The sequence below is a fragment of the Vicugna pacos genome, chromosome 16 (genome assembly GCF_048564905.1).
Source record: "Vicugna pacos chromosome 16, VicPac4, whole genome shotgun sequence".
Lineage (NCBI taxonomy): Eukaryota > Metazoa > Chordata > Mammalia > Artiodactyla > Camelidae > Vicugna > Vicugna pacos.
In genome coordinates, this window is record NC_133002.1 from 8,371,819 (window position 1) to 8,388,269 (window position 16,451).

At 56.1% G+C, this 16,451-nt stretch overlaps 2 protein-coding genes across 7 annotated transcripts; one reads left to right on the plus strand and one right to left on the minus strand.

Annotated features, from left to right (window-relative positions):
* Window positions 1-1,692: 1,692 nt before the first annotated feature.
* PLSCR3 (phospholipid scramblase 3) lies at window positions 1,693-7,574 on the plus strand. Of its 4 annotated transcripts, none has more exons than XM_072940432.1 (8): window positions 1,693-3,063; window positions 3,272-3,453; window positions 3,716-3,957; window positions 4,059-4,101; window positions 4,203-4,360; window positions 4,707-4,868; window positions 6,514-6,675; window positions 6,869-7,574. In XM_072940432.1, the coding sequence occupies exons 1-8, from the start codon at window positions 2,546-2,548 to the stop codon at window positions 6,923-6,925; spliced, it is 1,524 nt and encodes a 507-aa protein (XP_072796533.1). In that variant the 5' UTR covers window positions 1,693-2,545; the 3' UTR covers window positions 6,926-7,574. The 4 variants fall into 4 exon arrangements, with proteins under 4 accessions (XP_072796533.1, XP_072796532.1, XP_072796536.1 ...); XM_072940431.1 differs by having other exon boundaries at window positions 2,491-3,063; window positions 4,203-4,423; XM_072940435.1 differs by having other exon boundaries at window positions 2,756-2,856; window positions 3,276-3,453; window positions 4,203-4,423.
* Window positions 7,555-14,705, minus strand: TNK1 (tyrosine kinase non receptor 1). 3 transcript variants are annotated; one of them, XR_012060238.1, is made up of 14 exons: window positions 14,476-14,704; window positions 12,994-13,158; window positions 12,752-12,822; window positions 12,455-12,646; window positions 12,166-12,321; window positions 11,766-12,049; window positions 11,287-11,560; window positions 10,031-10,125; window positions 9,551-9,715; window positions 9,235-9,308; window positions 8,591-8,889; window positions 8,406-8,501; window positions 8,059-8,321; window positions 7,556-7,911 (listed from the first exon to the last, which is right to left on the minus strand). XR_012060238.1 is itself a non-coding variant. In XM_015251646.3 (13 exons), exons 1-13 carry the CDS (start codon window positions 14,672-14,674, stop codon window positions 8,208-8,210), a joined length of 2,184 nt encoding a protein of 727 aa, XP_015107132.2. In that variant the 5' UTR covers window positions 14,675-14,704; the 3' UTR covers window positions 7,556-8,207. The 3 variants fall into 3 exon arrangements, 2 of the variants coding, with proteins under 2 accessions (XP_072796531.1, XP_015107132.2); XM_015251646.3 differs by having other exon boundaries at window positions 7,556-8,321; XM_072940430.1 differs by lacking the exon at window positions 12,455-12,646 and having other exon boundaries at window positions 7,555-8,321; window positions 14,476-14,705.
* Window positions 14,706-16,451: the final 1,746 nt, after the last annotated feature.

The following is a 16,451-nucleotide window of genomic DNA, read 5'->3' on the forward strand; positions in this document are numbered from 1 at the left end:
TCCAGGGAGGAGGCATGACTTGAGGTGTATTAGTAGAGGAACACAGTAGTTTTTCGTTTTAAAGATAAGTAAAATAAGGCCTCAGAGGGGACCTCCAGAGCAGCCCAGAGAGCTAGTGACAGAGCCACCATGATCCCCAGGCTTGTACCTCCCAGTCCAGTGCTGCAGAATGTCCATCCTTCATCTCAGGCAGTGTCTGGGGTGCAGGGAAACTCCAGGTGGAGGAGACCATGACACCTGGAACCACCGTCCATGTAAGGTATCCCTAATACCTTTGCTTTGGCCCAGCCAGTGGGCTGGACTCTTAAGGAACCAAGATATATAAGGCCCACTTGATAATTGGTCCTATTATTACTCTGCACTGTGTTCAGTCTTCTCAGCAGTTGTGCAAGTTAGTGACAAGTGAAGCTAAGAGAGGTGAACTTGTTCTGTATCATACAGCTAGGGCCTGAGGAAGCTGTGATTCAAACCCTCTTCTGTCCAGTTCCCAAAGCTAAATTCTTTCCTTTTTGTACAAACCAGGAAACTCAGATTTCAGCAGTGAAGATAGGCCCTTTAAAATACAATTTGATACAATGTGTTTAGTGTTACAAGTAGATGCTGAAGTGGGCTTGTTTTGCCTTTGGAGACTGCTTAAGACTTTGGTCCATTTGCTGGGTTTTCAGCACGCATAGTTCACCAGGAAAAAGGGACAAGATCATAATGGTGACTCGTCAAGAGGGAGAACAGGAGTGCCTGGAGCTCAGGATGTAGTGGGCAGGCAGGAAATGACCAAACAATAAGAGTGAAGGGTCTCCTGGGCCAAGCTTGAGTCAACTTTGACTTCCCTTTTCCTCGCAGCCTATATCCAAGCCATCATCAAGTCCTATTGGCTCAAATACATAACTGCAAACTGACCATTTCTCACCACCTCCATTGCTAGTACGCTAGCACCTGGTCCACACCACCATCATATATCATCTAGCTTTTTGCAAGAACTTCCTTTTGCCCTTGCCTACATACAGCCTACTCAATGAAACAGCCAGAGAGAGAGAGAGAGAGAGAAAGCCTTCTAACACAGACATCCTCAGCCTCAGCTGCAATTTAAAATATGCTGGGGAATTCTCAAAAAGTTCCTGTGTCTGCACCTCACCCCAGATATTCTAACTTAATTGATGTGAAGTGTAGCTCAGGCAGAGGTATTTTTAAAGCACCCCAGATGATTCTAACTTGTGGTCACAATTGAGGACCACTGTTTCAGTACGTAAATCTCATACGTCTCTGGCCAACATTTCCCATTTCACTCAGAATCTAAGACAATGATCTACAGGACCATATGTGATCTGGCCTCTAGTGACCTCTCTTCGGCCCCCCTTGTTCATTCCACTCCAGCTTCATTGGCCTTTTGGTTCATCGAACAAACAAGGCACACTTCTACCTCAGGGCCTTTGCCCTTGTTCCCACTGCCTGAAACACCTAGAAGCCTGCATGCCTTAATCCTTAACCGCCTTTAGGTCTTTTGCTCAACCATTGGCTTCTTGGTGATGCATTCCTCATCCACCCTCTTCAAAATTGCAACTCCTGCCCACCATTCTCTATCCTTCTTATCCTGTTCTATTTTTCTTTATAGCACTTGTCACTGTCTGACTTCTGGTGTATTTTTTGTATATTGTCTGTCTCTTCTCCACTAATCGGGAGTTTTTGTTAATTTCTTAAAAAACAGCTATATACACCTATTACCTTAAATGCTGTCTGACTAAATCTCTGTTAAATAATTGAACTTCTGTGTATTTCTCTGTTTTGGTAGTGGCTGGCTCATGGTTTGAGCCAGGTAGAATCAGAGGCACTAAGCGATACCAGGGGAGAGGTGAGACCCTTGGGTTTGAAGCAGATGATGACTGAAGCTGTGGGACCAGCCCAGAGGAATATGGACATCGGGACAAAGGAGCCGCCAAACGTGCTTCTCTCCAAGTTTATCTTGATGTGTGAGACCTCCATTTGCCTGGTTACTAGACAGGCACCTGGGGTCATCCTGGACTCCTCATCTCCACATCTCACCTCCTAAACAAGTTCTATATTATTGTCTCGATATCTCCAAAGTCTGCCACTTCCGTCCATCCACCCTTTCACAGATATCCTCTCCCCTAGAATACTGCCAACAACTCAGCCTGGGTGCCTCTGTTGTTCTCTGCCAAGCGGTTTAAATGGTTTTCCTAAAACATTTGACCTCCCTCTGTCTGAAAATCTTTCACTGGGCTCCCTTCTGCCCTTGAGCCCAAATCCCAGCTACCACAAGGCCCTCTGCGTACGTGGACTGGACTCCCTCTCTAAACTCATCTCTTGTCACTCAGCCCCTAAGGCTCAGGACTTCCTCACACCTGCGGGCCTCGGCTCAGAACCCAGACAAAGCGAGTGAAACGACTCTTCTTGGAAGCCTTTCCTGCTGACCGCGCTGCCTCTTCTAGCCCCCCTGAGCCTCACCTCCCGCACACTCATTATTGACACTGTCCGGCAGCCTGTCCCCTGTGTGGCTGGGGGCGCTTGTAGGAAGTACTGTAATTGCAAGATGTCTGTGTGGGCCTTTGCGTCAGGGAGAGGAGACTGGCGAGGTAGCCCCAGGGAGGCAGAAAGGGAGCCAGGAGCCAGTCCTAGAAGCCAGTGGGTGAGTGTGCAGGGTGTTCCGCTGCGTCAGCGAGGCCCGAACCGCCCTCGGGAGGAGGAGCCTGGGGTCCAGCGCCGCGCAAGCGGCCCTGGTTCCCACCCAGGGGCACTGAGCGCTCTGCGCCCTCAGACCTGGCGGGGGTCGCAGGGCTTGGTCTCACCCGGCTGCCCTCCCCAGGCGAGCTTCCTCTCGGCTTCTGCATCCGAGCGGAAGAGGTGGGCACGCCAGCTAAGCCGAAGAGTCGGTGGCCTGGGGTCCGAGGCCCCTCAGGAGAACCGGCATTCTTTCTGCGCAAGCGCGACACTTAGGCCGGGAGGGGCGGGGCCTGGACGGGTCGGGGCGGAGTCATCCCCTGGGCCCGCCTCCACTAGCTCCCGTGAGCAGCCAAGTGCTGGGCACCCGGGCTATTCTAGGGTCTTCAGGTGAGCTGGGGGCACAGAGGGGTTCGGAGACCTCCCTCGAGGTCGGGCCGTCGGTCTGACCGCGGGTCCATCTGTCCTGCCGTCTGCCAACAGCCACCTCCGCGGAAAATGGGAGAACAAAGGGAGGGGGCGGTTCTGGGGCCCCTGAGGGAATCCAGGGTCCCAGGGCCCCCGCCCTGCCACCTGACACTTTCGGTTTCTCCCCGAGTCAGACGCGCCGCCCTAGAGACCCTGGGCTGGCGCTGGGCGCAGCTGCCTCTCCGCGTTTGCCTGTCCGTCTTTGTGTCTGTCTCTGTGTCTGTCTGGCTGTCTCCGAGCTTGCCTCCACTTCTAGAACTAAGCCTCTGGGACACCGACATCCCACGAACCCTCGCCCTTTTCCCATGGCAGGTAAGTGGGTCCAAGCCCGAGGGTCTCCGTTATCCCCCCACAGACTTGGGAGCCTGGTGTCGGACGCATCCTCCGGGAATGTGCTCGGACTGGCTGTGTGGGGCCCCTCCCTTCCTCCCAGGAAGCCACCGCCCTGCTCCCCCGCCCCATCTTTCTCAGTCTCTTCCCACCACATTTCCCCCCTCAGCCTCGCGGCCCGTGGGCTAAGGGGTAAAGAGACGAGGTCGGGGGCTCCTTCTAACCTACTCCTGTCCCCCTACAGGCTACTTGCCCCCAAAAGGCTACGCCCCTTCGCCCCCACCTCCCTATCCTGTGACCGCTGGGTACCCGGAGCCGGCGCTGCATCCTGGGCCCGGGCTGGGGCAGGCGCCAGTGCCCGCCCACGTGCCAGCCCCTGCGCCCGGCTTCGCTGTCTTCCCCTCACCCGCCCCTGGGGTCCCGGGGCCGGCTACCCGCTTCTTGCCACTGCCAGGAGTGCCTTTTGGCCTCGAATTCCTAGTGCAGGTGAGTGGGAGGGAGGGAGGGAAAGAAGGAGTGATGGGGAGGGGACCCAGGCATCCAGGTCGGCCAGCTGACATCTGCATGTGTCCCTACTCTCTTTCCAGATTGATCAGATCTTGATTCACCAGAAGGCTGAGCGGGTGGAAAGTGAGTGGAAGGAGGAGTAGATTGGGCCTCGTGTTGGGGGCAGATATTGGGCTCTTGCGCAGGTGCTGGTGCCCAAGCCTCAGCGTGTCACCCTTTGGCAGCGCTCCTGGGCCGGGAGACTTGTAACCGGTACGAACTGCGCTCAGGGGCTGGACAGCCTCTGGGTCAGGCGGCAGAGGAGAGCAACTGCTGTGCTCGTCTGTGCTGTGGAGCCCGCCGGCCCCTGCGTGTCCGCCTGGTGGACCCCGGGGACCGAGAGGTGCTGCGCCTGATCCGCCCCCTCCAGTGTGGCTGCAGCTGCTGTCCGTGTGGCCTCCAGGAGGTGGGCGGGGAGGGATGGGACCAGGGAGAAACTTAGGTAGGGGGCAGGCCTGGATGGGCAGCCAATAATGGGGGCAGGACCTGGGATGAGACACGGGATGAGGCATGCCTCTGGTGGGAGGTAGTGGGCTGGTGGGATGGGAAGAATAGTAAGAAGGGTGACATGTGGTCGAATGAAGGGGATGGAAGGTCTTGTGAGGGGGGACAGGTGATAGAACTAGACTGGTGAGAGTCTGGGCCAGGTGCCCCAGCTGGGCAGTGATCTTGTCTGCCTCCCACTCCAGATGGAAGTACAGGCTCCACCTGGCACCACCATTGGCCATGTTCTACAGACCTGGCACCCCTTCATCCCCAAGTTCTCCATCCAGGATGCTGATCGCCAGACTGTCCTGCGAGTGGTGGGGCCCTGCTGGACCTGTGGCTGTGGCACAGATACCAACTTTGAGGTATCAGGACAAATGGGAGATTCCTGGGACCTTTGTAAAACCAAGATGATCCAAGAGGCAGGATGGCCAACAAGATGGTCAAGATTTCATAAATCCAAATCCACTGTGATGCCTACCACATTTCCAATTTTCCTCTATTCAGAAATATGATGGCCCACGGTCTTACAAAAATTTAGCAAAGAGGGTTGCATCTTAAGAGCCAATACTGATTGTTAATCTAAAGTGCTGTGTTGAAGGAGAAAGGTATCTAAGGTGGGGCTAGATTTAGGGTGAAGGATGATAATTGAGTGTTCCATGGGCTGGGCCCATGTGGCTTCAGTGCATGATTCTGTGAGCCCAGGCCCTGGAGTAAGCACTAATTTAACTTGTTAACATCCTGTGGCTTGCCCTGCCAGCCTAGAAGTCCAAATGATCACCCCATCTGCCAGCCTGGAATCCAGGTGAAATCTTCCTTACCATGCATTCCAATCACCAACCTGGAGCCTGGAGAACCCAGGTGGTGACCATTTCAGGGTACGGCCTGGGAAGCACCTTCCTTTCTAGAAGACAAAGGCACTTGAGTACTTTGAGGGATAATTACCTGTGTAGATAAGGGAGAGACAACTGGTAGAATCCAGCAGACTTTCCAAGGTTTCTGATGAGGTGCCTTACCTAAGGTTACTTTTAAAAACTGAGTTATCTTGGTAGCTGGGGGGCAAGTTCTGTGATGGGAACTGGTTGGGAAAGAGATACAGGGGCGACCTCTGGATGGGAATATGTAGATTGCATGGTTCTCATCAGGCCAGTCTCCCTTTTAAATAATTATGAATGGTCCACATTTGGGGCTGTAGTCTTGGGATGGCAGAGCTGTCTGGGAAAGGCCCTGCCCAGCCTGGGCCTGGTCTGCAGGAAGTGCTCCAGAGCTGTAGGACTGTTGGGGAAGGGGATGGGAAGGACATCGCTCTAGCTCTAGCCACTGGGTAATGAGCATAGGAGAAAGACCTGAGATTCACCCTGAATTACCACCCACATTGGTGGGGCCTATTGCTGCTGGTCCCAGAGAGGCCACTTTCTGCTGCCCCTTCCCCCAACTAGATGGCTTGGATCTACCCTAGAGGAGGCTTGCATGCAGCGCTGGACAGGGCCCTCCCTATCTTGCAGATGAGAGGACAGGGACCCCCTTTGGGCAGACTCAGCCTTCCAGCAGCCTGGCCGGCTGGTAGGTGAAGCCAGGCATTTAGGAGCTTCCCTTGTGCACTTGGCTAGGCTCCTCTGTGCAGGGCCCAAATTGTACCAACTGTAGGCAGCCAGGACTTCAGTAACCAAAACAAACCTAGCAGCTGGCCATCCACTAAGGAGATTGGACTGTACCATGCTTCCATTTTTCCCACCACTGATGTTTACTTGTCACGTGTGGCCTTTCAGGACTAACAGATTCGAGCCTGCATCCTAATTTTTGCTCTGTGCTCACAGTGTGACCTCAGGTCCCTCAATTTCCCCAGATGTCGGATGGAAACCCAAGGCTTTGGGGGGGGGGTTCGCTAAGTGCAGAGCCCTCACAGTTCGTCCACCGTGACTGTGGGAGTGAGACCAGAGGCAGGTGAGATCAGGCACATCCTTCCTAGTTGGGTCCTTCCTCCCTCCCTCCCTCCCTCTCTCCTGACAGGTGAAGACTCCGGATGAATCCCGCAGTGTGGGCCGAATCAGCAAGCAGTGGGGGGGGCTGCTCCAAGAAGCCCTCACGGATGCAGACGACTTTGGCCTGCAGTTCCCGCTGGACCTGGACGTGAGGGTGAAGGCTGTGCTGCTGGGAGCCACGTTCCTCATTGTGAGTCGGCTGCCCCCACCTCTCCTTCCTGCTGCCCCTCTGCTCTCACTCTGAGGCTTGTGCGCTTCTTGGCCTCTTACTGGGAGAGGGTTAGAGACAGACTTTACGGGGCATTGCGGTTCCAGACCTGGGTTGTAATAGTTGAGCCAGGCTGGCTCAGCCACATCCCCTGCTCATAGTGCCCTCCCCTCAGGACTACATGTTCTTCGAGAAGCGAGGAGGCGATGGGCCCTCTGCCGTCACCAGTTAGAGGCCACCTCAGGGTGAGGAGACCATCAAATCAACCAGAATTCAAGATGGTCGCCTGCCCCGACCCCTCCTTGGACGCAGTCCCTTTCCTCCATGTACGCTTCAGGGAAGAGACAGGGGTGCCCGAGAGGCTGGGGGCGTGGTGGCCCATTCCTCCCCTAGTCCCCTGGCCTCCTTCACTTGTGGCCCCTATAGAAGCGTATGTATGCGAGCCCTTCCCTGCTGCCTCCCACCAGTGTCCAGCCGTCCCTCAGCACACAGGCATGTCGGCTTCTGAACTTTCCCTACCCACTGCCTCCCACTCCCTTCCTGAGCCTCTGCTCCAGGCAAGGCCTCTGGAATGCAGGGCTCTGGGGCTCTATGACAGGGCTGGGGTGGGGAAGGTTAAGCAGCACCAAAGATGGCAGCCATGCCCTCTTCCCTGCATCAGCTTGGCAATTAGTTCGGCCCCAGACCATGGCACTCTGAGGGGATCCCCACCTCCCCACCAACAGTCGTAGGGCCTAGGGCCCAGGGCCAACTTCCTCCCACAGCTGGTGCTTGCTGCAACTTCCTGTGCCTTACTGAACCACCCCTCCCTTCCCCTGCCCTAGGAAGGAGGCTGCATCTTTGTATGTTATATTCATATAAACTTTGTAACTTTTTGGACATTGGAAGATGTATGTGATGGGAGAGGGTAGAAGAAATAGTCTGTGTGGGAAGAAAGAAAGGGAAATATGACAGCTGGGCTGGGAGGGAGCTGGCCCATCTCATAGTCCAAGCTGCTAGGATCACGTGTCCTTGAGTCTAAGAGAGCAACTTTTATCATCATGATGGCCCCAAACCAAGCCAAGGTAGTTGAGGCCACATGCCCCAAGTCATCCTGTTCCCATCATCCAAGATGGCTGCTCCCACAGAGCCCAGGGTGGCAGCTGATGGCAGTTCAGGATGGCTGTTCCCTTGGCCCGATGTGTCCACTTGCTCATTCTCTGTAGCAATAGCAGCTTCCTGTGGGTATGAAGCATAGCAGCTCTGTTCCTCCAAGCCCTCCTCTCGGTTGGGAATGTGGTGGGCAGAGTGGACCGCATCCTTCTATGACCCGGCCAAGGGGCTTGTGCCCTCAGAGACCGAAGGGCAGGGTGAGGAGACGCTCACCAGTGCCCGATCCTGGGCGCCTCCTGCATCTGCCATCAGCAGGCTCTCCCCAGGTGGGAAAATACCGTCAGGGCCTTGTGCCGGCTCTGCTTGGTCCCACGTGGCCAGGCCCTCAGTCCATCTGGCGTCCATGCCCAAGGGAGCAGAGCTCAGGGCCGGGCCAGGACATAGCGACTGGCAGCTGAGAGGTCCCACTGGTAACGCTCCAGGATGCGTCGACACTCGGCTCTGGACCAGCTGCTGAGGTAGAAGAGCTGGTCCACCTGTGGAGATGGGAGGAAGGGCAGCCGACTGCCAGCCGGCTGGGGCGCGAGAGGCAGGAGCCCGAGAGAAGGGTCTGACTTTACCTTCAGATTCCGGATGGCAGAAACCACGTCTCCCCCAGTGGCTCTTAGAGCCAGCTGGCACTCCTGGTGGGTGACTCCATGCACACTCAGCTCCACCTGCAGGGACAAAGCCTCACTTAGGCCCCTCCCCCCACCTTCATCCTGTAGCCCCTTCTGGACACCAGGACACTCCAGGGAGACCTCACCTCTATAATCCTCCTCTGCAACTCGGGGTCAGGCAAGGGTCCCCCAGAGGGGATGGTGGCTTTGCTGGCCCCAGGCACTCCTATGGAGTGACTGTGGGGGGGTTCTCTTCTGGACCAGGGAGGCCGCTCCCTGGAAGGCTGGCTGGGCTGAGAAGAGCTGGCAGCAACGGGAGGGCGGGATGACAGGCCCGGGGGTCCCTGGTGCGCAGTTCTGGCATGTCGAAGTTCGGGGGGGCTCGACCCACCTCCTGTGGGGCGGGGGCCCAGGGACAGAACCGACTCCAGACTCTTGGAAATGCCTGCACATTTGAGAAAGAAACCACTTGAGAGGAAGTCCAGCTGCCATCTTCCCGTCCTCTGTCCATCTGTGCTGTCCTCGGGGTGGTCTTCGTGTTGGGGGGGACAATAAGACAGGTGTGCCTGGGCTTAGGTAGCTGAGGGCCCAAAGAACTGCCAGGGGCTGCAGTGGGGAGGTGCTGTCCAAAGTAGAGCCGGGGTGTCCGCAGGCAGAATGTGAGGAGGGAACCCATAGGCGGGGAAATCACACAAGCAGAGGCAAGGCTTCAGAGCAGGGGGCGCTGTTGGAGGGTTGTCCTTGACCTCCTCAGAGACCCTGGAGGCCCAGTCCCCACTGCCACGCCCACCTTTCGTCCTCTGCAGGGCCACGTTCCTTCTCTGACCCCGGGCTGGAGGGGGATCCCGAAGCTTTGCCTTCGCTCTGTTGAAGAGAGTTCCAGTTGATTCTCCACAGACCCCACACCCCTACCTCATATAGCAGTGTCTCCTTCCCAAAGAATCTCTGGGGCTTCCAGGCAGGCTGAGACCCAGACTGGAAGCTCAGCTGGAAGGCAAGTCCAGCCTCCCCTCCAGCTTTACCCAACTCCCCTCCCCAGGCTTCCCTTCCAGAAAAGTTGCTGTCCCCAGCTCAGCTCTGCCCCCCACTCTGCCCCAGGTCCTCACCCATCTGTGTTTCCCTGATGTCTCTCTCCCCGGGCAGGGGAGCCTCTGAGAACTGGACGGGTGGCTGGCGAGCCCCCCAAGTCTACCAGCGTCACTGCCGAGGCTGGGAAGTTGCCCACTTTGAGGGTGCGGCCATTCTGGCCCTTCCAGGTTGTGGAGTCGGGGCTGTGGGAAGAGGAGCGGGTGAAGGGGTGGGAGCGACAGGGGAGAGTTGGGGCTGGGCTCCGGCCCACATTCAGCTCACAAGCTGTGCCCTGGAGTTGTATCTGCCTGGTGGAAGGGAAGCCTTTATCTCCCTAAAACAAAAGGGCTCTATGGGCCAGTGGGGGCTCCAGCGGGGAGGCCAGGACTGTGGGGAGAAGAGGAGATGAGGCAGAGGATCAGGGTTCAAGGAGTGTGGGAGAGGCAGAGATGGGACCAGGGTCAGGAGGGTAGGGAGGGAGTCCTCCAGGGTTGGGTGGCAGGCGTGAGGCCCCTCACCTGCCCTCGATAACAGTGATGGGGTCACCAGGCTCCATTCTCAGGGCACCTGGCTCTGTGACATCCCTCACACAATGTCCCTCAGGAGGCCAGGCCTGCAGATTCAGGAGGAAAGGGTGGCCTGAGTTAGAAGGGTAATATCACAGGAGCAGAGAAGGGACTGCTTATGCACCCACCAGTCAAACCGGTACCGCACATGTCCTCTGTCCTGGGCCCAAGGAGGGATGGTCCCTGTCCCCCAGTTGTAATCTAGTGGAAGAGGCAGACCTGGATTCCATGCCAAGCTGGGCACAGCCCAGGACTCAGGGAGCAACAAAGAGGGGCCCTGTCTCTACCTAGGGGGACCAAGGGGAGAGTCACCCTGTACACTGCTTTTACTCCTCACCCAGGCTCATTAGATCTACCTCCCAAGCACCTCTGGAAAATTTCCTCTTCTCTCTAGCACTACTGCTTTGACCTTCATCCAAGCCTTTGCATCTCACTTCTGCTTCACAGCCACTGTGGCCTACCTGGTCTTCCCATCTTCAGTGTCACCCCTCTAATCCATTCTTGCAGCAAGCCAGAGTGCTATAACATGTAAATGTGGCTTGTTACTCCCCTGCTCAAAACCCTTCCATGGCTCCCAGGTGCCTGCAGAGTAAAGACTAAACTCCTTTAACAGCAGAGTACCTAGTGATTTAGGGCACAGCTCTTAAGACAGAGTGATTGGTTCAAACTCCAGGCCTCCACTTCCTGTGTGACTTTATGCAAATCACTTAAACTCTCAGTGTCTTAACTGCCCCCTCTCTAAAATTGAGTTGGGTTGTTGTGAGGATTAAATGAGTGAATGTGCATAAGAATACAGCTAAAGCAGTAAAGCACTTAGCACAGTATCTCACACAGATCAAGTGCCCTAGGTGTCAAGGCTGATTATTCACCATGTCTTACAAGTCCCTCCTCCGCTCACCCCTAAGGTGCCTCTGTCACCTCAGTTAGGGTACTTCCCCCTCCCACGCGGAACCTTTCCTGTCTCCTACTGCTCTGGGCTCCGGGCTCCCCCTTCTCTGCCCGAGCCCTTCAGCTTGCATCCAATAGACCCCAACTCCTCTCCGGGAACTCTGAACGCCCTGCAGGCAGAGAATGAATCTGATTTGTTCAGAGCCAGGTCCCAGACCCCAGCTCGGGAGTCTGTATCTGTTACTCTTGTGCATGGAATCCTGGGAGACAGACTGAAAGGAAGACAGACTGATTGTATCTGGGGAGGCAGGAGTTCCCACCTCTTGGAGCAGCCCCTCTAGGTCGGAAAAGGTGGGCCGGTCGTCAGGGTGGGGGGCCCAGCAGCGCAAGGCGAGGGCGTAGAGGGCCCTGGAGCAGAGGGGAGGCCTAGGCAGGCGGGCTCGGTCCTTCTCCAGCCGCTGCAGGATGAGGTACGGTGGGACCCTGGCCCACGGCTCCTCGCCCCCAGAGAACATCTCCCACAGCGTCACCCCAAACATCCACACATCCGAGGCGGAAGAGAAGGCCCCCTGGCGCAGGCTCTCGGGCGCACACCTGCGGAAGCGGAGCCGAAGGGGGCCCGATGTGTGTGGGCTGTGTGCCCCGGGAGCTACAACCTGCCCCTGGGTAAGCCCCCTAGTGCTCCTCCTCTCCCAGCCCTTCCAGACCCGACGACTCCTCTAGCCCCAGCCCCCTCGGAGGACCAGCCCCCCCGCACCACTTTAGCTCCTGCCCTCCAGATCCGCCCCCTCACCCTTACCAGGCAAAGGGGATGCGGCGGGGCCCTCCCATGACGTAGCGGCCCCGGGCGCCGCTCAGCGGCCGCACCAGCCCGAAGTCAGCCACCTTGATCGTGCGCGGTGAAGCCAGCAGCAGGTTGCGCGTAGCGAGGTCTCGGTGCACCAGCCCGCGGGCCCCCAGGTACACCATGGCCCCTGCCAACTGCCGCAGGAAGAGGCAGAGCAGGGCCACGGGCAGTGGGGGCGTGGGGGGTGGGGCGGTCAGGCGCGCGTGCAGGGAGCCCAAGGGCGCCAGCTCCATCACCTGCGGGAGCACAGCCGTGTGAGCAGTGGTGCGGCCCCAGGAGAACCTGGTGCTCACCCTCCGGTGGCACTTCAGCCTCGCGACTGCCCCAGGAGCCGGCGTCGGGGTCTGCTCACCATCTGCAGCGGCTGGCCCAGTACCAGGCCATGCAGACGAAGCACGTGTGGGTGCTCCAAGTTCATCATGACGGACACCTCTCGCAAGAAGTCCCCTAGCTCGCTGCCCTCTGGGCCTTCAGGACCCACCCGGAGGGACTTGACAGCCACTGGGACCTGGAGATGGGTGGAAGCACCATCAGGCACCCTAGGGAATAGTTAAACCAAGGCCAGAGCAGAGAGGGCACACAGAACATAGGAGGCAGCTGGCCCTAGTACCCAGAATGAAGTAGGCTCCCTGGACACTCACAGTCTGGCCGCTGGGCAGTGTCCAAAGCCCTCGGTGCACCACACCAAAGCAGCCGGAGCCCAGAAGCTCCCCTCTGCACACAGCACTGTCTGGGATCAGACACTTGAGTCCCCCATCTGGCTCAGGGAGGGATAGAAGGCTGCCTGAGGGTGAGGTGGTCTCCTTCTGCCCGGAGGCAAAACCCCCAAGGATCTGAAACAGGGGTGGGAAATCAAGTGTGCAGAACCCTGCATACCTTCCTCTGCCCAGGCCTGAGCTGGCCCTTTAAGCCTCTCACCTGCACCCCAAAACACACACCTTGTAGACCCAGTTCTTAGACTTGAGCCCTGAACGGTGCCTCTTCAGAGCTTCAGCCAGTCTGCGTTGGGCTAGGGGAAGCCAGAATCAGAGGGCTGTGGGCGGGGGAGGGCGGGGAGGGGGCGGGCAGGATGCAAGAGTTTTACAGGCAAGAAGAGGGCTGGTGGGTGGGAGGGGGGCAGGGTAGCAACTAACAGGCTGCGGAAGGAGAGAGCCAGGGCCTCAGGGCATGGGACTCTCACCAGGCCGGCCCATGCCAATGCCGTCCAGATCCTCAGGTCTTACAAAATCGAAGTGTTCTGGCCGAGTAACATTAAGCTCTTCAAGGATGGGTCGGTAAAACTGGGCCAGCTGGATGTCCCGGAGCAGCCGCAGCAGCCATAGGGAGCCTGCCTCAGGGAGCATGTCTGTAGAAGGAACCCCTCTGGTGATGCCCTGACCTCCAGACACATAGCCCAGGTGGGTACCTGAGACACTCAGGCACTCGAAACACGGTTGCCAGCTCCACCCTCAGAAAAGCTCAGGTACAGAGGGAGGGATGCATCAGAGACAGCCAGGAATCCTGCCCCTCAGACACACAAACCCCGGGAAGATGTTCTCACACCTCAGACTTTCAGCAGTGCACAGACTTCAGGTGTGTGGCCCTGCTCACTTTCAGATATCACGGCACACCACTTGTACCCCTAGGCCACCCAGGTTCACAGCCTTTTAGACCTAAGGTGCACCCTTGTGCACACCCACTGACGTACACCTGTGGCATTCTGACCCCCCTCATAACACTCCAGAGATGCCCAGATCCACTAACAATACCACACAGGCACGTGCACACACACAGGCCTATAGGTAGGATGCAAAAGATGCCTGGGACACCCAGATACACAGTCTCTCAAAGCTGAGGCATTCCAGTTTACGCTGCCATTGGACACCAGGCTCCCTGCCACGTACTCCTCACACACGTACCTGACACATGTTGAGTTCACTGCCTCCGAGATACACCGCCCCACACATCTGAGACACCAAGGTCCACACAAACACACACAACACACAAGACATCAAGGTACGTTGTCCACATGCACCTGAGTTATGCCGGCAGACTGCCCCCTCTGCCCAGAGATGCCCAGGATCATTGCCTCTTCTCCACCCAAGGCAGCAACATTTGAAATCAAATCCAGCATTTGTGATGGCTGATTAAGCTCAGGTACTGCTCAGAGGCACCCAGGCTGCCAGGTGCACGGCCCCTTCCACACCCACCTGAGTTCAGCTCCAGGTACAGAGCCTGGTCGGCACACCTGCGTCACTCGCGCTAACCTGGCCCCAAGGTAACTCCACCAATCTTTATTAAATAAGGCTCTAGGTCCTCTGAATGCTGGCTGCCAGCACATACGCTCTCCCTTACACTCTCCTGGCCCCCTCCCTTCCCCCACTTAGTTAAGCCGGGAGGCAGCAGAGGACCCCAGCTGGGTCCAGATGGACGCTCAGAGGTGGCTGGGAACTGGGCACGCGCAGGGGCCGGGCAGGAGGAAGCCCAGGACCCTGGGAGACCGGGGACCGGTTGCCAGGTGAGAAGGGGAAAGCACCGAACGGGGGACCCGACGAAACGCGGCCGTGGAAGGGACGGAGTGGGGAAGGGAGGCCCAGCACCCGCGGACGCGCCCCAGGCGACGGATGCCCCGCCACCCCGGGCCCCCGGGGCCCCCAGCTCCCCTACTTTCCCCGACCCTCACCTGGCGAAGGCGGAAGCGGTGGCTGGGGAACCGCCCAGGCTGCCGGGACTAAATCCCGGGAAGGGCGGGACCGAGGCCGCGGAGGGCGGGACCTGGAGGCTTGGCCCGGGTCCCCTGGTGGACAAGGTGAGAGCGCCTGGCGGGCCGACCCTCCGCCAGGCCAGACTCTAAAAAGCCTCCCTTCCCCTGTCCCTCCCATCCTCTTCCCACCTTCACATCCTCTTTCCACACTTCTCCAAAGAACTTTCAACCCTTTCCTCCTCGGTGTCCTGCCCCCTTGTCCCGTCTAACCAATCCTCCACCCCTCAACCAGGTCCCCACCCCTTAAATGAATAAGCACCTGGTAGAGACATCTTGCCCAGGCCCCGGGGATACAAGGCGAAGTAGGGCATAGTCCCTGCCCCTGAGTAGAGGGGAGAGCTTCCTGGCACTCTGATAGAGGAAAGAGGCCTGGTGCCCCGGGCTTTGGAATGTTGCCACAACGGAGGTGTTGATGGTGCTGCAGGAAGCCAGCCCCCAGCCTAGACGGAGGCTAAGATTGAAGCTATTGCCTTTTCCCAGCTCTGAATGGCCTTTTCCCATTCCAATGTGCTGCCCCTAAAATGGGCCTATGGGGAACTCCCCAGGGTGGGCCATGTGGGAAGTCTTGTGTGTATGGGGGGCTGGGGATAGAGACAGAGCTTCTGAGTGGTTCAGGTAGGGGCTGGATCTGTCTTGCTCATCCTTGTGTTCTCGGTACCTGGGACAGCGTAGGCGTAGAATAGGCGCAATGCATATTGGTTATGAGGAAGTCTACTCAGTCTGGTTGTTATTCCTTTGTAAGTGATCTGTCTTTTCTCCCTGAGTTTAAGGTACCACTGGTGTTTTGTAGTTCTAGTACAGAGAGTCTAGGTATGGGTTTCTTTCTATTTATTCTGCTCAATGTGTTGTATTTCCTGTGTCTCTGAATTTATATCTTTCACTAGTTTTGAAAAATTTTCAGCCAGTAACTCTTCAAATATTCTTTTTTTCCTCCTTTCCTTGTGTTCTCTCCTTTGAGGACTCTGAGTTGAAGTATGGTAGAGCTTTTCGCTTGATCCTCCATATCTTTTAAACTCTCTCCCATATTTTCTATTCTTTGTGTCTTCATAGTGCATTCATAGTGCAATCTGGGTAATCTCTTCAACTCTGTCTTCCAGTTCACCGATTCTCTCTTTGATTATGTCTGATGTGCTGTTTAATCCATACTCTGAGGGGTTTTTGTGATTGTTACAGTCATATGACAACTTCCTATGCTGACAGTACTTGACTGAGGTATAATTTACATTCAGTAACATGGACAGATTTAACTGTACAGTTCAATGCATTTCAACAATTCTACATATCCATTAATACAAAGACCTAGAACATTTCTACAATCCCACAAAGTAGCTTTGTGCCTATTTTCAGTCAATCCCATTCCCCAGAGACAATTACTATTCTGATTTCTAAAGCCTATAGATCAGGAGGAGGGTATAGCTCAGTGGTAGAGTGTGTGCTTGGCATGCACGAGGTCCCAGGTTCAATCCCCAGTGCCTCCATTAAAAATAAATAAATGAATAAACCTAATTACCTCCCCTTCCAAAAAATAAATAAACCAAAAAAATTTTTTAAAAATGGTCTGAATGATGAGACAAGCTGGAAGAAATAAAAACATTAAAGAAAAAAAAAACCTATAGATCAGTTTTACCTGCTCTTGACCTTTTTGTCAATAGAATCATCCAGTGTTTATTATTTGCACTTGGCTTCTTTCACTCAGTGCATTTTGAGATTCATCCTGGTGTTATCCATGTTCTTGGTGGAAAGCACAATGGCTCCATGAACATCTTCAAGGAAGAGTCTGTGAAACCTGATCTTCCTTTGAATGTCCAGTGTCCTCCCAGATCTGGGTGCACTAGAGGTCCTCTGGGAGTTGAGTGAATACATGAGTGTAGAACACATGGGGGAATATGAAGGCA

Bases quoted from the DNA above. Each gene is read 5' to 3' on its own strand.
- PLSCR3 (XM_072940431.1), top strand. From the start codon at position 2,546: ATGTCTGTGTGGGCCTTTGCGTCAGGGAGAGGAGACTGGCGAGGTAGC. The intron at 3,958-4,058 runs GTGAGTGGGAGG...CTCTCTTTCCAG, and splicing joins GCCTCGAATTCCTAGTGCAG to ATTGATCAGATCTTGATTCA. The intron at 4,424-4,706 runs GTGGGCGGGGAG...CTCCCACTCCAG, and splicing joins GTCCGTGTGGCCTCCAGGAG to ATGGAAGTACAGGCTCCACC.
- TNK1 (XM_015251646.3), bottom strand. From the start codon at position 14,674: ATGGGAGGGACAGGGGAAGGGAGGCTTTTTAGAGTCTGGCCTGGCGGA. The intron at 8,502-8,590 runs GTGAGGTCTCCC...TTGTCCCTGCAG, and splicing joins TGCAGAGGAGGATTATAGAG to GTGGAGCTGAGTGTGCATGG. The intron at 8,322-8,405 runs GTAAAGTCAGAC...CCATCTCCACAG, and splicing joins CTGCCATCCGGAATCTGAAG to GTGGACCAGCTCTTCTACCT.